The sequence below is a fragment of the Eutrema salsugineum genome, unplaced genomic scaffold, assembly GCF_000478725.1.
Source record: "Eutrema salsugineum unplaced genomic scaffold, Eutsalg1_0 scaffold_15, whole genome shotgun sequence".
NCBI lineage: Eukaryota > Viridiplantae > Streptophyta > Magnoliopsida > Brassicales > Brassicaceae > Eutrema > Eutrema salsugineum.
In genome coordinates this window covers 6,813,165-6,840,293 of record NW_006256867.1, presented here as the reverse complement: position 1 = coordinate 6,840,293, position 27,129 = coordinate 6,813,165, and the positions used below count along the sequence as shown (strand labels likewise).

At 34.1% G+C, this 27,129-nt stretch overlaps 1 protein-coding gene and 2 pseudogenes across 1 annotated transcript; all 3 read left to right on the top strand.

Annotated features, from left to right (window-relative positions):
- The first annotated feature begins 1,808 nt into the window (after window positions 1-1,808).
- Window positions 1,809-3,013, top strand: LOC112088105 (annotated as a pseudogene).
- A 4,743-nt stretch (window positions 3,014-7,756) lies between these two features.
- On the top strand, window positions 7,757-10,334 carry LOC18022262 (putative clathrin assembly protein At2g25430). The gene is made up of 2 exons (XM_006405143.2): window positions 7,757-8,004; window positions 8,127-10,334. The coding sequence occupies exon 2, from the start codon at window positions 8,153-8,155 to the stop codon at window positions 10,094-10,096; it is 1,944 nt and encodes a 647-aa protein (XP_006405206.1). The 5' UTR covers window positions 7,757-8,004; window positions 8,127-8,152; the 3' UTR covers window positions 10,097-10,334.
- Window positions 10,335-24,791: 14,457 nt separating this feature from the next.
- On the top strand, window positions 24,792-25,595 carry LOC18022261 (annotated as a pseudogene).
- Window positions 25,596-27,129: the final 1,534 nt, after the last annotated feature.

Sequence of the window (27,129 nt, the reverse complement as noted above, 5' to 3'; positions counted from 1 at the left end):
TCAACAAAGTCCAAAGTTGACTCTCTGTCTCTTTCAAGTTTACCTACTATTGTACCCGCGTGAATATGATCAAGGCGCCGGAGGAACCCCTTTCTAAAAATCTAAGAACTCTAAAAGGATCTTATCCATTTTACATTGGTTGACATGGAAAAAAAGTTGATTGTCCAGTTGAAAAGAGTGATAGTCGAGTTGGCTTCAACCAAGAAAAAAGCAGGAGTGTGCTGAAAAAGAAGCAAGAACAAAAAAACTGAGTTATGTTTAACAATTATCACATATTGACCTAAAAAAAATAACAATCATCACATTGTGTGCAGCATGAAATAATGGTTATGAATGGTGTTTTATTAACTGCGGTTTTCAAGAAAGATTTTTTTAAAAACGCTTTTGTTCACCAATCATGAATAATTGAATACGTTTTGCGTATTTTTTTTTTAAAAAAAGAAAAACCTCTTCACGGTTTTTATTGCAGGCATTTTATCTCTTGCACCGCCAATTTATTGTCCCACACCCCAAAATCTGTGGTCCAATAAGAAAATCGCAGAATTAAAAAAATACAATTATTTTTGTTTTTTTTCAATTATTAATTAATATAACTTGGTTATAAATAAGAGAGAGAAGAAATGAGGTTCGACACATTCACAAACCCATTAATCTTCTCAAAGTAAACAATTGAGACTCATTATCATCAATTTTACTATCCAAAAGAGGTACGTTTTTCTTTTTTTTTTTAATATTGTTATACTATATTAATAAAATTAATATATTTAAATCATCATATATTTTAGTAAAAAGTTCTATTAAGTTATTTTAAATGTGTTTTTTAGTAAGTGAAGTTGTTATAATCTTTCAATGACTTATTTCATCATAATTTATGTTTTAAGAAAACAATTTAATTTAGTTGATAATTGTATTATGATATTGTTTCTTCAAAGTTATATAAAAAATACTGAAATTATAGTAAAGTAGTTATAATAAAAATCAAGATTATAGTAAATATAATAAAATATAATACTTGCAAATACTAAAACTGTAGTAAATTTATCATATATATATAAAAATATAATCAATTTATTTCATATAAACTAAATATGTTTCATATGTTCATTCTAAATAGATTTAACATTTGATAAAAATAAAAATAAAAATAAAAATAATAAGATACCATCTGAAATCTTATTTTTTTTTCTATATTATCTTAACTCAAAGTTTATTGTAATAAGAGGTTATGTATTTCATTAGTTAGTACATAGAAATATATTTAGATATAAATAATCTTATGGTAATAATAGTTTATTTTAATTATAATCTATTTACAAAACTAAATTCGTTATATTCTAAATTTTACTGTACTATTTTTAATGACTACGTTTACTAATTTAATAATAAATATATTATTATAGTAAATATATAAATATAACAAAACATGTAATTATATCACTAGTTGTATTTATTTGATAATATGGTACAAATTGACTATGAACATTGTTTAACATTAGATCACATAAATTTATATGTTTTTTTTTAAATATTATTAATAGTTAATAGATTATTAGATTAGTTTTTAAATTTCAAACTAATTTTTGTATTTTATTGACTTAGATATGTCGTCTAATCGTCAACGGAACATAAATCCTTCGAGACAAACATGATCAACTCGTCCGGTAGAATATCCAAATCCTCCCACAGAAACAACTGTTAGGGTAATTTTGTTTTTCATATTTTAATATTAGTTAAATTTAACATTAATAATATTTAATATTATAAATAACAACGTAATTTTAAAATTTGTAGAACAAAGATAAATGCAAATGGTCGTATATATAAGAAAAAACATTAATTCAACTGTTCGACAAAGCAATAATAATTACTCTCTCAAAACTCGTACAGCCGTTGGTAAAGAGTATATGGTTGATAAATCCTACAACCTGAATATAAATTATGCCTTCTTCAAAAACAAGCTTGATGAATTCAAAAAAAGATACAAAAGGTGGAAGACTCTTGTGAATTCTACTGGAATCTCGGTTGATCCGGATACATCCATGATAAATGCATCTGAAGAATGGTGGAAGGAACGTGAGTTCGTAAGTACATATAATCCTTTTTAATCATCAAAATATGTATTCAATAATTATAGTATGAAGAAATCTAATGACTTCAAATTTGTAGGGATGTAAACTGACAAAAAGCTTTAATTGAAAACCGCCAGAGTTTTAGGATGTGGTGGTGAAATGTCTCGTATTACATGATGTTTACTCACAATCTCAACACTCTTCACAGCAAAGAAGAGAAGAAGTGATCAATGAACGTGATTTTGATGAAGGAGGCCATGATGACTCAGACTCCGACAATGGTGACATGCAACAGAAAGTTCCGGAGACACAAGAAGTTGAAGAAGTCTACCATGTTAACATAGATGACGATACACACCCTTCAAATGAATACAGAAGTGAAGCGGTTCCAAATCGTGCTCGCAGAAGCCCATGAGGGAGGATAAATATAAACACTAGCGCTAGACAAGAAATTAGTTCACAAAGATTAGGTAGAACCTCACAGATTTCTACTACGGGTGGTTCACGAGGAGGTCAAAGGAGGCAATATTTTGAGACAACAATACAAGACACAATTGTTGGATATACAGAATTTCAACGACTAATTTTGCAACAACTTCGTCCTGGTGCTTTTACCAAGCTGACTACAATGAATGGAAAAAGGCAGAAGCCATATTCCTTGCTCTACAAATTCCAAAAGGCACTAAATCTTACTTGGCGTGCCTTAATACACTTAAGGAGTTAGTATTTTGGCATAAATATTTCATTGATATAGCTGGAAGCATCAATGAAGATAAACTCCAGTTGCTAGAAGCTATGACTGGTGTTTCACGGAACAACCAAGATGTCCCAAAACAGTTAGGTTCGGGCCCATCATTTGAAGTCCAAATTCTGGAGGGTTATCATCTGGTAGTCCATCTTCTATAGGGCACCAATGTGGCACACCACCAAATGCTCAACAATAGAATTCACGTCAACCGTGTCCACAATGGGGAACACCACCAAATTCTCATAATTAGGGCACTCCACCAAGTAATCAACAGTGGGCTACATCACCAAATGCTCAAAATTGGGGCACACCACCAACTAATCAACAGTGGGGCACACCACCAAATATTCAACAATGGGGTACATCACCAAATGCTCAACAATAGAGGCTTTCACCAAACTTTCAACCTTGGGGTTCACCATCAAAATTTCATCCAAGAGGTCAGACACAAAACATTCAACAAGGCGGCTCATCGAGAACGACTCTAATCAACGTTTCAAGTAGACAGTACAAGGACTAATGAGCAAGAAAGCTCAGATAGTGCAGCTGTAGACACTCAACCAACAACATCACGCGGTGTTGATTTCACAAATTATTTTGAAACTGGAAATCAAATACCTAGATCAGGAGGTATATTTAATATATGGAGTACCCCACAAGGAAAAAACATAAATGTAAACGAAAGTCATCAAAATTATTCAGACGATGAAGATTAGTTTGTAATAGTCATGTTTCATTATACTCATTTATGTAATAAAATGTTGTATGTTTTTTTTATATTTAAACTAGTTTAATATGAATTTGTATTTGTCTAATAATATTTTCTTTAATGTTTAATATTTCAGACTTTTCGCACAAGGCATCCACAACCTAAGTTATGAAGAGAGAATTGAATTGTGGAATTTGGAAAATGAGCAATTTATGGAGTTAATAATTCAGCCAAGTTTGCATTACTATCATCGATATTTTGAAAGAGCATCAGAACTAACAGACAGAGGTTTGGGATGGACAAATATTTGGCCTGGACTACAACAAGATGCTAGGGTTTGTCTTCAGGTTACTACAAATGTCAATGTCATGTTTTATAATGTTATGTGATACGCTACAGACAAATTACAGTCTTCAACCAACATTAAATATGAGTATTGAAGAAAGTGTGGCTATATTTTTACAAATATGTGGGAACAATGAAGTTCAAAGAGATGTTGGTTTGAGATTTGGTCGAACTCAAGAAACTGTGTAGAGAAAATTCATTGAAGTTCTTAGGGCTACTGAATTACTTGTATGTGATTATATTAGAACTCCAACAAGAGAAGACCTAGACAGAGTTCCAGAAAGACTTATACAAGATCGAAAATATTGGCCATATTTTAGTGGATTTGTTAGAGTCACTTGAAATAAAATCTGAATATTTGAAGTTCATAAATATATAAAAAAATTATTAACTAAAATTAATAATTTAATTACAATATACTATTTATTATATATTTTTATAAATTATTTATCTAGAATCTGTAATCCATACCGCTTTAGTCTTATTCACCATTCAAATATTTTATTATGTACCACAAACTGTTTTTTCACCAATCAAACATTATTTTATACCGTTAATTATATACAAACCGCACTTGTCCTACAAATATATTTTTCCGAACGTACCGTAGTTGAACTATACCGTACTTTAAAACTGCTTTTCCTTCACAACCAAATACATTGTTACAATTCGGACCCAAATGTAAATTGACACGCAATTATGTGTTGATTTGTTATGTTTGACAATCATTACATAATTTGTTTTGTATTGTTTTATATTGCTTGGTACTACTTAAAACCAATATAAATTAATAATTTATTTCTGTGAATGTTTGTGTTGGCTAGCGGTTATGTATACTTTTTTTTGAAAATATGTAAATAAAAATACTTCAAATTAGATGCGCCAGGAAGGGGTTACATATACTTCTATAATCAAAAGTTTTTTTCAGTTACCATAATCACTATTAACCAGTAAAAAAGTCCCCGCAAATATTCTTGTTTCTAACTAATACACCAGTCGTGTAAATTGCTCAGTAACGTTCATAATAACTTGTATCACAGTTAGATGACGATGTGGGTAAAATTGTTAAAATAATTAGATTAATTAAATTTATATAAATGTATTGTTTTACTAAATTACATTATCAATCTTATAATCATTAGTAGTTCTTTTAAAATCGTTAGTATTTCTCTTAAAATTTGAGCCCCACCATAAAACAAATAGAGGATTTAGACAACTAATCTCACTTTACTTACGCACCATCCTAACACACACATTGCTAACAATAACCTTGTAACTTTCTATATATACTTTGGACTGCAAATCTCATTTAACTATGGTCTATGGATATATCATCAAGGTCCCATGACCATTTTCCTGAGTTCTTCATAACATTTCTTCTCGGTCCAACATCCAGAGTTCACAAGGGAGGTTAACCAAACCTCATCATATCTCGTTAGCTCGTCGTCATCCTACCTATGCCAGGTCCAAAGCGCATGGGTTGAGTTCACCATCTGAAGCTCCGTGCCCAAAACTTGCTTCCCTAAATACTGACCACTTATAACAGAGGAAAAAAATAAAATTTGATAAAGAATAACTAATTAGTTTGAGGAATTACTTGTGAGTTAATCTTTCTCTGTTTCCTCCATCGCCTATGGTTATGTGAACAGAACCACATGGATCTAATTTACCTTGACACGTTTCTGTCGAGCAGAATAATAAACCAATTACTATTAAAACTCATAAGAGAAACTAACATAGATTTGAGCATACCGTGCCTCATAAGAATGGACATGAACATCAACACCACTCACATAAAGCAAAGGCCATCATCCCATCACCTTCATGTTGATGGGCATCATTACCATTATACCATGGTACATGGAAGATGACAATTAGCCACAATGTCATTTTTCAGTCCACCTTTGAGAGATCAGCCTGAATATCATGAAAAACAGGTTTTAATACAAAAATATATATAATGATAGTATTGCCAGGTTTAACACTAACCGAAAATATTGAAAAGTAGAACAAATCTTTGAATTACGTATGAGCTTCATACCATTGAGATGTTGTAAAGAAAAAAAAAAGAAAAAGAAAGAACATCAGTTCAAATCATTATTGAACAAAAATTTCAATACAGAATAATAAAATAAAAAAATTTAGAATAATAGATAATGAAAGAGATTGATCTTTTTCATGCTATTTACATTGGCAAATCAGCTCCCTATTTATATAAGGTGAAAACATGAGAGGGTTTGTTAGAAGATTTGTGAAGCATATATTAAGAAGATTCGTTAAACATATATTAGGAAGCTTGCAATCTTTACAACTATTTTGAAAATATTCAATTTTTAATATTTGAACAATACATAAATCTCCTGAGCTATTATCAATCGCCCAGCCACAAATAACTTTGAAAATAGAGGATCAATACCAATGGCCCGCGAAGGCTGGTGGTGTTATATTGATGGATCATGGAAAGATATGGATTCATCAACCGAACTAGGATAGTACTATTTTCAAGAAGGTGCTATAGAGAGAATAATGGGAGCACAAAATATACGGCGAAGTCATACGCCTCTGCATGAAGAGGTGGAAGCACTTATATATTTTGTATGTTTGTATGTTTTGTATGTTTGAAAATCAGAAGATGTAAGTAGTTTTTGCGACATACTTTTTGGAGGTGGTGAGGATGGTGTCCACACCTGAAAAATGACCAGCTTTTGATTTACACTTGGAAGAGATTATGAAGATGGATGACAGATTCAGCTCTTTCTCCATATCATATATTCTACGAACGAAGAATATGAAGATAGACAACTTAGTAAGAAGTGCACGTGTCTACCCTCATGAGTCATGATGTTATCTATGTAAACTTGGTACATCCGGTTCGGTTAGCTAATACATAAATCGTGTTTTGCAAGTTAATCAAATTGATGAAAATAATATCACAATTTCAAATTTAAAGAAATGAAAATATTTTGGAATATTTCAACAAATAAATAAGAAATGATGCATTTGAAAATATTTATTAATTTAAATTTGAAAACAGAAAGATATAAAAGCGGTATTAAATTATTAGTAAATCAATTTATATAGAAGAAAATAAAGAATATAATATATTTTCAAACAAAATAGAAAAATAAATTTCTAACTGTTACAATTTGATAAATGAAATAAATAAATATATTTCTAAATTTTTTTTTTTGGTCAAATATTTATCATATTAATATGAAGATAATCAAATTAATTTATTAGTTTGATTTTTTTAATGGATCGGATCAAAAGAATATGCGTACTTTTTAGTGGTCGTGTCAAAAGATCCGCGTATTTATCCGTTTACTATAACTATTAAAAGTAAATATAATTAATAAATTAATTTAATAATATTTTATTCTTTTTAATTAAATAGGAATCAATCAGAATTGTTTATGTGAACGATTTTGCCATATTATATTTGATGTGAAATAAATGTCATCATTGATGTTGCAAAGATCTTTTTTCTCTTCATTTCTGTCCAATCAAATTAAAATAAATTAGTAATTTTTTAAAAGTGTTTATTAATCTACATTTTCATTTAATATATATGATCTATGAAAAAATATAATGTTAAAAAAAATTTTTGATAGAAAAAAAAATCGTGTATTGATAAAATAATAAAAATTTACATATTTTATAGAACTTTCCCTTAACAAAAAAAAAAAATAAAAAGCTAAACTTAATTTACCACCGAGAAAGTAATATTTTTATTAAGACAAATACATCATTTACTTTCAGACAAGCACAGCTTCCGACAGTGCCTGTAAAAAAAAGCTTGGCATCTCCCTCTTTCTAAATCATTCTAAATCAACGGCTATACATGCGCCACGTATTCAGTCTCCAACTCTCCTCTTAAATACACCTTCTTTCTCTCTCTTCAGCCACCACCACCTTCGTCTTTCTCCTTCGCCGAATCTGACACCGCCAAAGTTTCATTTCCGAGATCTTCTTCTTCCTCCTCCTCCTCCACAGATCTAAAAGATCTCAAGTACCGAAGAAGCAAAGCTCCAAAACAATCCGAGACCGTTTTGACTCCGACTTCGACGACGAACCAATTCTTCCCCCTCCCGTAGATCTAGCGGAGAAAAACCTCTCGTAAAATTTTCTTAACGGTAATTTCTAAATATAGAACAAAAAAAAATCGAAAATCCGAAACCAATTTCAGTATTCAAATGCCTTTCCCGTTGGATTCAAATGTGTGAAAATCCAAAATAATTTTGTTACCTTTTCCCAGAGATTCGAATCCGAGATCGGTAAGTGATGGCGCCGAGTATTCGGAAAGCGATCGGAGCGGTTAAGGACCAGACAAGCATCGGGATCGCGAAAGTAGCGAGCAACATGGCACCAGATCTAGAAGTAGCGATCGTGAAAGCCACGAGCCACGACGACGATCCAGCTAGCGAGAAGTACATCCGCGAGATCCTAAACCTGACTTCTCTCTCTCGCGGCTACATACTCGCCTGCGTGACCTCCGTCTCACGGCGTTTGGGGAAAACGCGCGATTGGATCGTCGCTCTCAAGGCCCTGATGCTCGTTCACCGTCTCCTCAACGAAGGAGACTTTCTTTTCCAGGAAGAGATTCTGTACTCGACGAGACGAGGTACGAGGATGCTCAATATGTCTGATTTCCGCGACGAAGCGCATTCGAGTTCGTGGGATCATTCTGCTTTCGTTAGGACTTATGCTTTTTACTTGGATCAGAGGCTTGAATTGGCTCTCTATGAGAGAAAGAGTGGTGTGAAGGTGAATAGTGGTGGTAATAGTAGCCATCATAGCAATGGTGATGATCGATACGGTAGAGGAAGAGACGATTTTCGCTCTCCGCCTCCGAGATCTTATGATTACGAGAATGGTGGTGGTGGTGGTGACTTCAGGGGAGATGGTAATGGTTATGGTGGTGTTCCTAAACGATCTCGATCTTATGGAGATATGACTGAGATGGGAGGAGGAGGAAGAGATGAGAAGAAAGCTGTTACGCCGTTAAGGGAAATGACACCGGAGAGGATATTCGGGAAGATGGGTCATTTGCAGAGGCTGCTTGATCGGTTTTTGTCATTGAGACCAACCGGTTTAGCTAAGAACAGTAGGATGATATTGATCGCGTTGTACCCGGTCGTGAGGGAGAGTTTTAAGCTGTACGCTGATATCTGCGAGGTTTTGGCTGTTTTGCTTGACAAGTTTTTCGATATGGAGTATACGGATTGCGTCAAGGCCTTTGATGCGTATGCTAGTGCGGCTAAACAGATTGATGAACTCATTGCGTTTTATAATTGGTGTAAGGAAACTGGTGTGGCGAGGTCGTCTGAGTACCCGGAAGTGCAGAGGATCACTAGCAAGTTGTTGGAGACTTTGGAAGAGTTTGTCAGAGACAGAGCAAAGAGATCAAAGAGTCCTGAGAGGAAAGAAATCGAAGCTCCTCCTCCACCACCACCAGCTCAAGAAGAGGAACCTGAACCTGATATGAATGAGATCAAAGCGCTTCCTCCTCCAGAGAATTACACTCCTCCACCTCCTCCTGAGCCAGAGCCTCCAAAACAGCAAGTCACCGATGATTTGGTTAACTTGAGAGAAGATGAAGTCACTGGTGATGACCAAGGGAACAAGTTTGCGCTTGCTCTCTTTGCAGGCCCACCGGGTAGTAATGGCAAATGGGAAGCTTTCTCTTCCAATGGAGTCACTTCCGCTTGGCAGAATCCTGCGGCAGAGCCCGGGAAAGCGGATTGGGAATTGGCATTGGTGGAAACAGCTAGCAACTTAGAGAAACAGACGGCCGCTTTGGGAGGTGGTTTCGACTCGTTGCTGCTCAACGGTATGTACGATCAAGGAATGGTTAGACAACACGTGAGCACCTCACAGTTAACAGGTGGTAGCGCGAGCAGCGTAGCTTTACCTTTACCGGGTAAAACCAACAATCAAGTATTGGCTTTACCTGCACCAGATGGAACCGTGGAGAAAGTGAACCAAGACCCGTTCGCAGCTTCACTAACCATACCACCACCTTCATACGTGCAAATGGCTGAGATGGAGAAGAAGCAGTATCTGTTGAGCCAAGAGCAGCAGCTATGGCAGCAATACCAGCGCGAAGGGATGAGAGGTCAAGCCAGTCTAGCGAAGATGAACACAGGTCCAATGCCTTATGGAATGCCACCTGTCAACGGGATGGGACCACCACAACAGGGGTATTACTACAACAACCCTTACTGATTCATTATTTTTGTTATCATCCATATATATGTGTAGATGACTCGTCTTCCCACCGTTGATCTCGTGTGTGTGTTTCTTTATTGTTATCCTTGGATTGTCTTAAAACGATAAAATCTCTCAAGTTTTGAACTTTCTGTCTCTCTACTCGAGTTTGATTTATAGTTTTATGTACACTTTCTTGATTCCCATTTTGTATAACACATTTTGATATCTTCTTTTGATGTTTCCTCTGCTTCAACTATGAGAACACTTTTGTCGGATTTGAGAGTGTTCTAGTTTGACTTGCGAAGTCTGTATAGGACTAGTTATGTTTGGGTTGTGTTGTCCAAAATAGACAGGTGAAACTAAGAAACTGCTTACATAGCCGACTCTTTCAAGTTTGAAGCCATTAGTTGGTTCATTTGTAATTTATTAGGTGAAAAACATATATGTCGCTTTCCTTTTTTTTTAAAAAAAATCAATTATTCTAGGAGATATATCCCTAAATAAAATCAATTCCTTTTTGTAGTTGAGATTGTATATGGAAGTCTCTGTTAGACTTAAAATTAGGTGACCCAATGGGTTGTATATATAAATTGACAGCTAGAATGGGACCCTCCATTACCATATATACGTATAATGACCAGCACTTAAATTATTCTAGCACCCTCCATTACCACAAATACGTATAATGACCAGTACTTAAAATTGAAGTATTAAATTATCAGTTTTGGACCTTAGGTGAACTTAAAAAATGCCAAAGAAGAATAAAATTAAAAAACTAAGCTGGAGTCTCTTCATGCCCAACTAATAATGTAAGAGTGTATTATTTTTTATAACCCATTGGGTCACCTATTTTGGATAAATCTTTTTGAAAAATTAATAAATTTGCACCGTCTTATGTGATATAGAATAAATAATTTATGTTCTGTTTCTTTGTTTAAAAGCTAAACGTGTCTAGAATAAGTAATAATGCTTTGACTAATTTTGGGAGGTATGTATTTCCCTACTGATACTTGATACCGGTTAATTAGACGATTACGATTTAACGTTGCACGACGTTGTTCACTCTATTGTATGGATCGTATAAAACGTTTTCAAACTATGTTGATGAATGGTATACCACTTATTCAACTTTGACAAAAGAAAGATAATATTTTATCAACTTTTTATGTTTTCATGTTTTTGAAAAGTGATTCCACTATATAAGAGTAGCGTATTAAAAGTTTAACTAACAAAAACAAAAAGTGATTTCTACTACAGTTAGATTTTCAGCGTTACTTTGATATTCATTTCATATACCAGTACTCGTTATTTTGGGTAAGTTCTGAATGATCATCTATGACAGTGGATCTATAACAAGAAGGAAAAAGACTCGAGAGAGAGAAGCGAAGGAGAGAGAGAAGCGAAGGAGAGAGAGAGAGGGAGTATAACGCTCCAACCGCCTTTACTAGTGACTCCAATGTGTTTTTTTTTTGCCTGTGGATCCACTCGTCTGACGATTTGTGTTAGTCCAGAGGTTCATAAGACTTATGTACTGACCCTATAAATCATTATATGAATTTTTTTTGGTGTTTTATCCTCATTCGCACGATACCGCGGACCACTTCCCGATAGATCATCTATTTTGAGATTTTCCAACTCAAGCACGCTTAATTCTGAAGTTCTCTCAAAACCAATGCCCAAAAGATAAGTGCACTTTAGTGACGTAAGTAGTCAAATCAATTATTAGAAGTCTTTCCGCATATACCAGAAATGAGGATGTTACAATTCACCACCACTCACAGATGCAACGCCCTCGTTGCACACCAGGATCGTTACCCTAGACGGTGTGAGCCCACATGAATCCACACACGTATTTGGGTTTGGCTCTGATACAACTTATAACGCCCCAACCGCCCCTATCAATGAACCCAACGCTCGCTCTCTCAGCCTATGGGCCTATCCCTTTCCGACAGTCGGTGCGTTAGTTCAGAGGCTCGTAAGACTTGTTTACTGATCCTATAAATCACAACATGATATTTTTTCGTACTTTGTCCTCACTCGCACGGTACCACTGACCACTTCCTGATAGAATTATCCATCCTGAGATTTTCCCAGCTCAAGCACGCTTAACTCTAGAGTTCTCTCAAAACCAGTGCATGAAAAGATAAGTGCACTTTGGTGACATGTAGCCAAATCAATTCTTATAAGCCTCTCTACATATACTAGAAATGGGATGTTACAATTCACCCATATTCATATGCGCAACGCCCTTGTTGCGCACCAGAATCATCACCCTAGACGGTGTGAGCCCACATGTACGGCTCCGAACCACTTATAACGCCCCAGCCGCCCCTATCAGTGAGTCGAACGCCTCTCTTGGCTTGTGGGCCCACTCTTGTCCAATGGTGTATGCGTTAGTTCGAAGGCTCGTAAGACTTGTTTACTGATCCTACAAATCACCACATGATCTTTCCCCGTGCTTTGTCCTCACTCGCACGGTACCACGGACCATTTCCCGATAGGTCAACTATCCTGAGATTTTCTCAGCTCAGGCACGCTTAACTTTGGAATTGTATCAAAACCAGTGCCGAAAATATAAATGCACTTTGGTTACACAGGTAGCCAAATCAGTTTTTTTAAGCCTCTCCGCATACACCAGAAATCGGGATGTTACAGGGAGAAAGAGAGATAGATAGAGGAGAGAGAGAGACTGTTTTGAATTAAACCTCTCGATAAACTTAATCTTAAGACCATTCCTTCCATTCATACAGCCAGGAAACATAGTTGTTGCTAATTCTGTCAAGATTCTGTCTCAATATTTCTTTTTTTGAACAAATCTGTCTCAAGATTTTAAGTTTTAAAGGATTCAAGAAACTGACAAACTTCGAAGCCATCTTGGTGCAATCTTAAAAAAAAAAAACAGAGTAATGAAAGGGGAGTAATCATCTCTCGAATCGTAGCCTCCAACAAGTTCAAGCTCTGAATCACGAGACGATCCTTCTTAGGAGGACGATAACCCTATTGATCATGAGAATTTCATTGAAGTGGTATCAAAACGGCATAGTAAGATGTTAAACAATAAATACGTAAAACATGCAAGAAACCCAAATTCACCTAATTTTAGATGAAAGTCGATAATTTTTGTTGACTTAGTTTTGCAATCTTTAGTTACCAGATTTTTTTTTCTTTTTTTTTAAAAAAATTTCTGTCTAGTAAACTAATTTTAATACATGGTCACTAACTCACTACCTATCTAATTTTCATATTTTCTATCGCTACCAATTGGTATTTTTCTTTTAATAACTCAGTAAGGCCTAGTAGCTTTAGAAAGTAGTTTTTAAAAGAGTTTTAGAAGGATTAATAGCGCTGAAAATGCATAAATGGGTAAAAAATTCTGGGGTGTCATAAATTAATCCGGATGCCATAAATGAATCCGGATGCCAATAATAGAAAAAGAATTCCAAAAATACCCTTAATGAATCACTATTGTGGCATTTCAGAATTAGCTGGATAAAAATATTTTTAATTGTTTCAATTTTATTTAATTTAAATTGATTTATGTATATTAATATAATTTAAATAATTTTGGGGTTTTCTTTCTCTCCATTCGCTCCTCTTCTTCTTATTCGAGGGAACCCGAGCTGTTTCTTCTTTGAGCTCCAGCTCAAAACCAAGACTGAACCCATCTCACCGGTGGACCATAGACGATCCTAGCCGCCACCGTTTCGTCCTCCTCTGCAATCGTCATCCTCCTCTTCCGTTCTCCGCCATTGTTGAGAAAAGATTGTATGGTTATGGTTTTGTGTAATTTCTTAATTAGGGACCGCTTTGTGAAATTTTCTCGTTTCTGTATGGACATTGGATATATAAGTTACTTATGTAGGCAAATTAAGTATTTGCATTGTTAATTAGTCGATTATTTTTGTTGAATCAAGCTGAATCATAGTATTTTAGGTAGTGAATCAGGGAGAAGTGGGACAACTGGTACAAATGTTATAATTGTGAGATCTGAGGGAAAATTGGCTTTTTCATACCCGAAGTATGCGCAGGTGTTATTCTCATACCCGAATTATGTGACCGTGCATAAATCTACATCAAGTTAATAAAAGTTTAAATTACATACCTAAACTTTTGATTTTGTGCTAAATCATACATTCGAGTTAACAGTGTTATTAATCCATTAACTTTTGCCTACGTGGAAGACATGTGTGAAACGACTGTATTTAAGAATTATCAAATTGAATTTAAAAACTGCGCAAAACGATATCGTAGTGGTCTCCATAGTTAAACGATGTGGTTCTGAAAAAAAATATTCATAAAAAGCACAGAAGAGACGTGCTCCCACTTCTTCTTCAACCTGGACACCCCAGAACACGTAGATGTGTGTGTGTGTGAGAGAGAGAGACAGAATCAGATCGTTAAAAGAAAAATGGCTGAGTCTGATGATTCAGTAAAGAAGCGAAGGAGAAGAAGCTATGGAAAGCTGTTTTCGTCCGGAAGCATGATCGTAATCTATGGTCTTCTCCACGTCTCTTACTCTTTCTATTTCCTTGGATTCATCTCTCTTGTTCAAATTAATGGAAGAAACTTGGTGGGTTTTTTTTCTTAGCTCATAAAAGCGTGTATCTTGTGAAATTGCAAAACAAAACTATTGTAATTCATAAAAGTGAATCCTTTTTTCTCACTCCTGGTTATCTAGTTACAAGTGCAAGATGTTTTATTTTTCTATCCATATGGTTTCAGTCTATGCTGTTGTTCGATATGTGGTTGATTATTTCTTGTAATTTGCAGGAAAAGATTATGAGAGTGTCATATGGGTTGAACAAGGAGTACTTCAAGCGCTCTTTGTTTCTCGTTTTCAGTAATCGGCTCACTACATCAGCTATTTCTGCTGGTGATTTACTGGTAACTATCAAACCTCTTGACTTGTATTCATATTCAGAAGAGAAGCCTGATTTTAAAGTTCCCTTCTTTCTTGTATTCGGTTGAGAGACAAAGGGATCGAAGATGCCAGAAGCCAATTTCTTCTTCGTACTCCCTCAGAAAAGCACCAGAACGAACTTTCAAACATCCAAAAACACTTTTATTTCAAGATCAATCAATCGTCAAACATAATCACAATCATAATCAGAAGAAGTGAGACGGACCTGGTTCGATAGGGGTGAGCGTGTTTCGAGGGTGTCAAAGTCGAGAGGTTGAAGATGAAGTGGGAGCGAAACAACACCTCTTCTATGCTTTTTATTAATTTTTTATTTTCAAAACGACTTCGTATAACTAGGAAAACCACAACGCTGTGGTTTGTGCAATTTCTAAATTCCGTTTAAAGATTTTTAAACACAGCCATTCACACGTGTTGTCCACGTAGGCAAGAGTTAACAGAATAATAACAATGTTAACTCAAATGTATGATTTAGCACAAAATCGAAAGTTTAGGTAGATAATTTAAAATTTTCTTTACTTGATATAGATTTGTGCACGGTGATATAATTCGGGTATGAAAGTAACATCTACACATACTTCAGATATGAAAAAGCCAATTTTCCGAGATGTGGGACAACTGGTACATATGGTATAACTGAGAGAAAACTGATTCATGATTTACAATGGTAATTTCTCGAATATTGTGAGACAACTGGTACAACTGGTACAAATGTATAACTGAGAGATGTATGACAACTGGTACAAATGGTATAACTGAGAGAAAATTGACAATCTTTGTAATTTGTAATTGACTAAATTGTTGTTTTTATTTACAGGAGAAGATGAGCAGCCACACAAACATACATTTTTGAGTATGAAGGATGTTATTCTTAGGAAGGAGAGGAATTTAAATCAATTTTAAGAAGTTCCATCTATGCTATATCATTTAAAACCTTATCTTTGGAGGGGTTAACATATTCGATGCTTGTAGATGGTATATGCAAGAAGATCGGGGTAAACGATAGTACGAGGAAGCTCAAATTGAGCTACAATTCGTTGGTAACTAAACCTCATACAGAGTCATGTATTGTCGATGATGGTGATGTTTATGTCTATCTAACGACTGTGGATAAAAATGGACTTAGATCTGTTTTGAATTTGAAGCTAATGGAAGATTTGGAAAGAGATAAGAGAGGCGAGCTATGTGAGGAGCTTGATAAAGCGGATAATGTGCCTGATATTGAGAACCAGATGACTATTTACATACCGAAAGAAGCAGGGAAACAACAGAACAAACTTGGTAATGAACCTGATACTGAGAACCAGATGGTGAGTGACGATGATGTTTCACGACCATATGAGAAAAAGGATTTCCCTGGGGATTTTATGGATGAGCATGAACATGTAGAGCCTGCAGGGCCACTAGAACCAACTCAGTTTGTTCTTGAATGGGATGATAGTGCTGGTTTTGAGAAAGATCAAGAATTTCGGTCGAAAGAGGCATTGCGAGTTTTTGGTTGACAGAGCTTCGCATAAGAGATGTTGTAAGGTAAAAAGTATAAATCCGGATCCTGAACGACTCATTCTAAAATGCCGCTAAGCTGAACACGACTGTTCATGGTATTTACATGCTGTAAGAATGAAAGATTCAACCTATTTTAGCTTTAGAGTGTATAGGAATATGCATAGATTCTCTCGAGTCCTTACCAGCACACTTGAGAATAAAAGGAAAGACATCCAACAGGTATAAGAAAGACATTGCTGGTGCATCATATTCGAAGAAATTGGTGCCTTATGTGGAAAACGAATTGCATAGGCTATATGCAACTGCGACATGCTTATCTGTCACTGAGCTAAACGTTAGTGAGCTTGAATACAACATTGTTGGACTTGATGGGAAGAGCTATCTGGTCAATTTGTTAACGAGAAGATGTGGGTGTAGATATTTTGATATAGACAAGATTCAATGTATTCATGTAAGAGCCGCAACCATTGCCATGATGCAGATGATAGAGAGAGGAAAAGACATACATATTTTTTTATTTATGCTCAAAATACTACTTGATTGAGACGTGGGCATTGGCTTATCAGAGAACTATTTCTATGGTGCTGCATCATTCCACTTGGATTATTCTTGAGAACATCAAAAATATAGTCGTTTTACCGCTAGAGTACACCAAAAAAGTAGGAAGAAAGCATAATAAGCGGTATCCCTCCACCAAAGAAGCTCGCCCGAAATGGAATAACTAGGCCAATGCAGGTCTAAATCTTGGACGTTAGTTTGAACCACTAAACCCAAGGGAAGAAGAGGGACTCAGAGAAGAGGGTGAGGACAACTAGGTTTTGGATTTCTCTGTATTTTGATTTCTTTGTATTTGAATTTATAAGATCTTTTGGATTTCTCTGTATTTGAATTTCTCCCAGACTTTTCTGATTTGTCCGAGGACAACTTGGTACAACTATATGTAAATAGGTACAACTATGTGCTGAATTGCCCTAGGACAACTAGGTACAACTACGTACAATTTTTTTTTGTCCACAATTCATTAGTTTTGTCTGACTACTTCATTTTTGGCCGAGAATTTGCTGATCTACCCGAGGACTCACCATTCAACTGGACAACTAGGTACAACTGTATGTTAATAATAATGTTAAAATAATAATTAGTAACATTATTAAATTAAAAACCTACACAACGCATTCACTAAAAGGTGACTCTTTTCACGTCGATACTAGAAAGAAAAAAAAAATAAAAAATAATTGTTTTTTCAAAGGGTTAAATAGTTGTGGTTTCACATCAAATAACCCTTATGATATAAGGAAGCCTTTGATAATGTTATCAATCTTATGAAGGAGTAGATGCAAAATATATGATTGTGCATAAATTCTATTGTACCACCTTTTAGGATGCTATAAAATAGACGAACGTCATGTGACAACTAGCTCAATACAATTTATGTTAAAGGACAACTGAAAAAACTAATCCTCGTCTTCCACTTAAACAATGAGCCTCTTAGATTTTATTACGCTACAATCCATAAACCATGCAAGAAGGCACCACAAACTCAACAACAACGGTGGAATCGAGATAATCATGAACCATTTCTTTCTGCAAATTCACCAATTCCGTCTGGTCTTCCACGAACTCTAATTCACTCAGACAATTGAAACTGATCGGGCATCAATCATCCTCTAGAGGCACCTTGCTCTCTGTCTTCTTCTCTCTATGATTATCTGTTTCAATCTTCCTCTATGATGCGTGTCAACTGCGTGAGGGAACACGTTTTACCCTTAACAAAAACTAATGAAAGCCGCAAGTGCACAGCTAATCAGTTGTAGTATTTAGGGATCGAATCCACAAATATTTGTGTGCCTGGTATTCTTCTACGATTTCTAACTTTTTGTTTAGACTAGATTGGTTTGAGAGGTTGGTTGTTTGTCACTGATTAAACTAAAACGAAAGAAAGCAAATAAATCTATCATAAGGAGCAAGTAGAAAAATCGAATGGAAAGCAAATAAAGCAAGCAAAATATCGAACTAAAGCAATTGAAATGCAGATCTAAATACGCAAGTAAAAATCGATTGATTTGTAAACTATGGCTAAAAACGCTGAACTTTCGGGAACTAGGCCTGGGCGTTCGGATATCCATTCGGGTTCGGTTCGGATAATTCGGTTTTTCGGATTTTCGGTTTTTAGATTTAAAACCCATTCGGATATTTTTGGAATTTCGGTTCGGGTTCGGTTATATTCGATCGGGTTCGGTTCGGGTTCGGATATCCAAAAAATAATAAAATTAAATAAAAATAATTAAATTTAAATAAAATTAGTTAAATTCAAATAAAATTTGGCAAAATTTAAAAATATAACTAAAAACTTAGTATGTTTAAATTATTTTGGATTTTTCATCATTTTCAGAATAAAAATAATTCATATTTTGGATTTATAATTGTAATTTTAGGCTATTAAATCTAATTGTAGTTAGTATTTTGGGTATATAATTGTATTTCGGATATTTCGGATATCCATTCGGATTTTTGGTTCGGTTTGGTTCGGTTTTGGTTTTTCGGATTTAGAAATTTAAAAACCGTTCGGATATTTTAACAGTTTCGATTCGGGTTCGATTTCTCTTTTTCGGGTCGGGTTCGGATAAATTATTCGGGTTCGGATAATGTGCCCAGGCCTATCGGGAACTCTACAGGGATCATAATCGGCTTTAACACTAGGGGTGATAGATTGGGATTGACGGATATCGAAATATAGGGTTTTAGAGCTAGAGTACGGCGGTATGACTACGTCACTGTCGTGATCATAACAACTGTTTCTCGCAACCTTGACCAGTAGGTTTCGACTCTGGCCCTGGAAGGGAGAGAACGCAAGAGCTGCACAAGACTCGTCAATACTCACGATCTCGCCGCAGGTAGGTTTCTACTCCTACGGAAAAATCGCCTATTTCATTCTAGATCTGATACTTAATGAAAAATTTCGCAACACTAACTATCTAGATCAGATACTAGATGATCAATCAAGCATACATGCAATAAGAACGAGAATAAACAGAGAACAAAGATAAAATCTCAGATCTATAAACCTAGATGTCTTAATCGATTATGAGAGCCCCTTTCGGGAACCCTAAGCCCAACTCGGGATCTACTCAGACATGGCTGAGGTCGACATCATCATTGGTTTTAATAAAAGTAATCAAAAACAGTAAAGAAAAGCGATGAAAGATAGCTTCTCTATTGAAGAACTCAGACTTGAACAATCTTCTACAAAAATGGCATAAAAACGGTTAAAGGAAATGAGTTTCTGTAAAGTATGAAGGTGGTGTCTAAAAACGACCTAAATGACAAATATTTATAGTCTTCAATACTCCATGGTCTCTAGGGTTCCGGAATTGAGGCTGAGAAATGACTTTGGGCTTCAGAAATATAGGATTTAATTCGGAGTTGGCCGGGCGCGGTCGGGAATGACGTGACCGCGGTAAATAGGTGGTTGGCCGCGGTCGGGAAGCTTGTGACCGCAGGGAATGGGCTGGTGGCCGCGGTCGCGTGACTTGCTGGCCGTCTTCGAGTGGCTCCGGGGCTAATGGAATATCTTGAGATCCAACCGTTGGAATGTCTCCAAACCAAGTGCATTTGAAAGCTGGTTGATTCTTCTATAAGTTGTCCAGTTTTGAGGGTGATCAGACGGTGAGAAGGTCTTCGTCTCTCTATGAGAGTTCTGACGGTCTGCATTTATCCAAAAGACTCTTTTTGTTCCAATTTGTGCCTCTTTGTCACAAATTACCTGAAAAGTCTTTTAAAATCCGAAAACATAGAAATCTTTTGAAAACCTTTGAAAATGGAGTAAAAACACATGTAAAAAACATTAAAGTGATCTATAAAAATGGTCAAAATCCGGTGTTATCACTCTACTCAGCTATCAATACTCTGTCAAAGTCTAAAATCAATTTCATAAACTCTTAGAACTTTGCGATTGATCCTTGAATCAAAATTTTTGGGAAATGCCTTATATTCATTGATTCTGGAGGAGCAGATTCCATTATTCAATTCAAAGGATCGCCACAATCAATTTTGACCCATCAACGGGTGGAGAAGATGATCTCTATTTCCTTTTAATTGAAACCTATTTTTTGTCATTTTAATTTTTAATTTTTAATTTTTAATGAATGCTAGTTTGGGTAGCTTGCCAAATGAAGGCTACATGAGAGAACTTTTAATTATGGGGTACTTGCACATATGACCCATAATTTGAAGTCAAATGCAAAAATAACCTCTTTTTTCTCCCTCTTCAACAAATGCCATTTTCTTCCTACTATCTCCTCACATATATTCACGAAAAAGCCATTATGTTTTCAATTTTTATTTTTTCTAAAAAATACCAAAAATACACAACCATCCTAAAATATATCACTTATTTACGAAAATGCCATCTTCTTCAATTTTGCCAACCACCATTACCAACCAATTTTGAAGCTCTAAATGTTTGCCCAACCAATTTTGAAGCTCTAAATGCTTATTGTGTCGCTTATAACTTCATTTTACCTACAAATTTCTCTCCAATTTCATCTAAAAAACTCTTTCATGCTCTTTTTCATAATTTTCAATTTCATAAATCATCTATTTTTGGAGATTCTTGCATAACAACAACTTAGCTAGTTTGCTATCGGTGCTATACAAAATTCTAGGTGTATGTCAAAGTTAATCGAGTTTAAATTGGAAGTAGGTAAACATCTACTTTATTTTCTTTAACATTTAGCTCTGTTTCGCGAAAGCAGACTTCTTTTTCAGTCTGCTAGTCAACGCAAAGGTTAGATTTGCAATTGACTTTTTTCATATTTTTGTAAGCAGACTTCATAATTGTCCTTTGTAAACAAAAAAAAAATCATGTAGACTTCTTTTGCAGTCTGCGAGAAGAAAAGATTAGTTTTGCATTTGACCAAAAAAATTGTCGATCTTTGACTTTTATAGCAGACTTCTTTTCGTAGTTTGACTCGAAAGGTTATTTTTGCAATTGACCAAAATTTTGACCACTTTTGACTTTTATAGCAGACTTCAAAAGAAGTCTGCTACCAAAAAAAAAAATAGCAGACTTCTTTTTAAATTAATTAAGATTCGGTCAAATGCAAATCTGACCTACAAGCAGACTTCTTTAGAAGTCTGTGCATAGCAGACTTCTCTACTATAGCAGACTTCTTTACTCATTAGCAGACTGCTCTAAAAGTCAAACTTTTGGTCAATTGCAAAAATAACATTTTTTTCTCGCAGCCTGCAAAAAGAAGTCTGCTACGAAAAGTCAAATATTTGGTCAAATGCAAAAATAACCTTTTTTCTAGAAGACTTCAACGTGAAATTTTCCCAGCGGACTTTGAACGGATGTCTGCATTTTTAAAAAAAAATTAAAATGCAATTTTATAAAATATTTGTAATGTTTTTTAAAATTTTTTAAATTTGTAAATGCATTTTAGGTATGATTCTTTCACTTATATGAGTTTGGTGTGTTTATGTGTTATAATTATAAAGTTATGAATTTTCTTGATTTAAAAGGTAATTAGCACATCTCAGCAGACTTCTAAAAGAAGTCTGTAGATGAAGTCTGCTGTTACGTATTAGCATATCATAGCAGACTGCATAAGAAGTCTGTCTAATTATTTTTTTAAAAAATTCATTTTTGAAATATTTGTTACTTGTAAAAATGATTTTCTTGTCTTGACATGTTTATTTGTTTTTTATGTTGCATCTATATGAATTTGACGTTATTATGTGTTATAATTACAAAGTAATGAATTTTCTTGTTTGATTTAGCTATTTTCGCAGACTTCTAAAGAAGTTTAGAAGTCTACTTCCTTTCAATTATTTTTATTTGTTATTGTTCTTGCATTTGTATAAGATTGAAAAATCAGTTATTCTTGCATTTACCTGTCATGGTTTGTCCTCAACTTTAACTATTAGCCACTTTTGTTAACGGTCTTGATAGTATATAAATTACTTTATTAACGCATACAACGTTAACAAACTCTTGTGGTCTGGTGGAAACAGATTCTCTTGTTGCCCAAAGTACGTGGGTTCGAACCATTATGCTTCCAGTTTTGGTTATTTTTTTATGATTTTATATATATAAAGGTTATATATTAGTAAAGTTGAATATATGACCTATATGTCAACGTGGTGTAGTGGTTAGGGAGTCATATTTATTGCTTCCAACCCGAGGTTCGAGACTTTTAAAGAGCATTTGTCTTGTTTTTTACTTAAATGAGAAGGATAAAATCGTCATTTTTCCATGAGCAATCTTCTTCCCCTAAAAACCCTAGTGGCCACCATTGTCCCTGTTTTTTTTCTTCTGACATTTTCGTATATCTACCTTTTTTTTCATCAGTTACACACATATCTTGATCAAAATAGCTTAAATCTTTCATTAGTTTACCGATTTATAATCAAAAAATTAAGTTTTAGATAATTTTTTCATTTTAGCCGATTTTTTAACCGATTATAGCCAAATCGGGGCGGTCCACCATCTATTAGCGCCTACTCGGTGCCTAGGCAGCCGAAGAAACCGATTTTTAGAACACTGGTTTATATTATTATTAGTAATAAAGATAAACGTCGTAAAACATAAGCATCTCTGATGATGAGAGCATAAAGACCAGCGAATCTAAAAAGTCACCGGCTCCTAAAATTATCTTCCAAGTTATATGTGTTTTTAATACTTGCTAGTTAACTTTTAGCACGAGCCATAGCCTGAGACAGCACAAACAAGTCCTTGCCATTGGACGGCGTCGTTTTCCAGAACGAGACTCCTCTCTTCTCCATTATGAATTTCTCTACCTTCAAACGAAACTCCTCACTGCTCAGTCTCTATATCGCCGATTCCGTCCTCCGAAATTCCGTCACCGGCCGAATATTTTCCTTCTTCGTCTCCGATTTCGTGATAAACGCCGGAACGATCTGCTTGTTCGAATCATCCTTCTCATCGGAGGTGGTTACGATTACGGCGGAGGAGAAGGAGGTGTGTTGTTCTGGTTGATCGGTACTAACAATAAGATGAAATAACAAAGAAAACGACCAAAATAGCATTAGAAGATGAAATCAACAAAAATTTGTAAAATAATTAAATGGGACAGATTCTTACGTGGTCGTCCGAAGCTTGGTCCTTGTTGTAGATGATTGCAGATCCGAACTCAAGTGAACGAAGAACATAGCAAAAATGGAGAACAGAAAGAAAGAGGTTACAGCAACAGAGAAAATGCAGCGCCGTTTTTGGAGAGAGTGATCAAAGTGGAGAGTTTCTGAATTAGGGTAAAATCTCATTTATATAATAGGGTAAAAATATCCGGTTATATCTGGTTAGGTTAATTATTTCTGGTTTAAATCAATATTTGATTTTAATTTCGTTTACGGTTTAAGCAGACTTATAAAGAAGTCTACAACCCTAGTTTAAAATTATTCATTTTTGATATTTATCTTAGATGGTTTAAAATAATTTATTTTATTAAATTATAATTTATATAGATCATACTTGTTGACATTTGATTTATAGAAACAAATTTCAATTTAAATTATTTTTATATAATTTTAAATTTTAAATATAAAATTTAATAATATAGCAGACTTCTTATAAGTTTGCTCTGCAGACTGATAAAGAAGTCTGCAGCCCTAATTTAAAAATTTTCACTTTTTATGTTTATCTTAGATGGTTAAAAATGATTCATATTTATTAAATTATAATTTTTATAGATCATACTTGTTGACATTTGATTTATGGAAACAAACTTCAGTTTACATTATTTTTATATAATTTTTAAATTTAAAAATAATATTTAATATTATAGTAGACTTCTTTATCAGTCTGCTGAGCAGACTTCATTAGTATTTGCAGACTTCGAAGGGTTATAATCGTAATTGAGACATCCGTTTTATTGTTTACTCATGTAAGAGATAATGGTAATTTCTCTACTCCTCTGACCTATTTTTGCAATAGGTTGAATTTAGAGTATACTTTTGCATTTGGAATCAAATTGTGGCCTATTTTTAGCAATTCCCCCTTTAATTATTAAAGCTATTTCATTCAAGTTCTTTAGATTAAATAGTGGGATGTTTTAGAAAAAGGAAATAAGCTAAATGAAAACGTAAACAAAGCAAGGATTATAATCGTTAAATGCACTATATAAATAGTGATAGGGTAACGTATTTTTCCTCACAAACACATTATCGAAACTTTTCCTTCAAACCTCTCTATCTCTTTCTCGATCTCATTCAGCGACATTTTTCTTGTTTACTTGTTAGTTCCTTCTCTTCGTATACCATCGAATCATGGCTTCAACAAAAACTAAGAAGGTGTTGAGGTTCTTGATCGTGATAATAACAACCTTCACAATTCTCTTGGGTTGCTGCTCCGCGACGATCTACAAAGTGGGAGACTCCAAAGGATGGAATGCCAAATACGACGTCTATTAAGGTTGAGCCAAGCATAAGAAATTTCACGTTAGAGATTCTCTGGTCTTTGAATACAATCACAACTTAACGACCTCACACAAGTCACCAGAGCTTTGGAGTCCCAATTCTGCGACTCTTCTTTTCCTATAGCCGTCTACAACACAGGACACCATGCGGTAACCCTTAGGGAACCTGGTTCTTACTTCTTCATCACTTCAAATCATACTCAATGCTCATGTCCGAGGTTCTTGTCGTCCATGACCAGTCACGTCTGATTCCACCACCACCACAGAGCCAGGTCCTTTCTTCTGGAAAGATCTACAAGGTCGGTGACTCCAAAGGATGGAGGGTTTACGACAGTGACTACTATTACAACTGGAGCGAGGAGAAAGAGTTTCATGTTGGAGACAATCTCCTTTTTAAATACGGCCAAGAATTAAACGACGTCTTAGAAATCAGCGGTGATCTGGAATTCTTATACTGCAACATGACTTCACCTGTTGCCTTGCACAAGACTGGCTACGATCTCGTCAGGCTCACCAAACCAGGAGTTCATTATTTCATAAGCTCGAAGCCAGGTCACTGTGAGGCTGGGCTTAAGCTTCAAGTCGTGGTCGGACCTGACCAACAACCAATGTTCCAAAGTTGTCGCCTATGGACCGTAGTGGATACGCACGTTGACATCTCATCATCACTAAACATTCGGATCACCTACTCCAGTATATGTTTCCTTTTTTCCGATTTGGTTCGAGATAAGCGTATTAAGAGTTTCTCCCCTTTTTTATTTTCTCAGTTTTCCTTTCTTTCTGGTTCTTTGGTTTTTGTTTTTTTATTGATGTCTATCGAAAGTACATTCTATATGTATATTTTGAGAATAGTAATCTCCTTAATTATTTGCATGATGCTTGTTATTTTTATGAAAATTGAATCAAAATCAAAGTCAAATTGAAAACCAAATAACTTTTGGGTTTTAATTCGGTCAACTGATACCATCAAACATATAGTTCTTTTATATTATAAATCATTATCACTAAATTAAGAATAAGCCAATTATATCTGCAGAGAGATACTGAGAGAAAGCCCTAATTATATTTTTTGATCAAATATATCCTAAAAATTTATAGGATATATATATATATATATATATATATATTGTTCTTCTTTAAAAAAAAATATATCCTAAAAATTAAACTAAATCTGAGGCAAAATTCATGTGTGTATCAGAGTGTTTACATATCAGGGTGTTACATTTTCTAGTAGAGAAAGCATAAGGTTTAGATTCTAGAAACATGAAAGAATTTAGAATTCTGATGTCCACCTGAAGATATATAAAAAAATTCGACTTAGTTTTTAAGTTATACTAATAGGTATAATTGTTTGCTATGTATATTTCATTTATTGGTTATTTTATCAAATACATAGACTTTAAATGGTGACCAAATGATAAGGAACAATCAGTTCTCCTTCATTTCTAAATACATATCTATATTATTAAAAGAAAATGGTGTTTTATGTCCAAACAGAATTTTTACTTGGTTTTCTACTATTCTGTTTTTTTGGATAACTATTCTGTAGTCAAATAATTATGATTTTAATTTATATTTACTAAATAATTTAATTTAGTGTAATATTAATAAAATAATAAATTTATACTTTTAATTTTAATATAAATTCGAAAATTTAGCTTTTAATTTAGATGTTATAGATTTCCTTAAATATATGTTATAGTATCAAAAATTATAAAATAAATTATTATTATATCTGTACAAAATAATAACCCAAATATGAATTTAGATCTAATTTAAATATTTAAATTTAAATAATATTTTCAATGAAAGAAATGAAAATAATATATTATTATATTTTTATTAAATAATTTTAAAATTTAAATATTTAAAATATATAAATAATATTAACGGACATGTTAAATATTTTAATAATTTTAGTTTTTTCAGATTAATATAAATGAACATGTTATAATAATATTTTTAATTGTGATATTTTTAAAATCAATATCAATTGACAAGTTAGAATAATATTTTTCTAATCTCGGTCATATATAATACTAGAAAAGATAAATTAATAGAAACAAATTATATTTAAACATAAATTTTTTATCAATTATTAAAAAATTTATATATGAACAAAAATAAAACAGAAATTATATTACATAAATAAAAAATAGTTTTCGTGCGGACGTAAAAGGTAAAATCTA

Bases quoted from the DNA above. Each gene is read 5' to 3' on its own strand.
- LOC18022262 (XM_006405143.2), top strand. From the start codon at position 8,153: ATGGCGCCGAGTATTCGGAAAGCGATCGGAGCGGTTAAGGACCAGACA.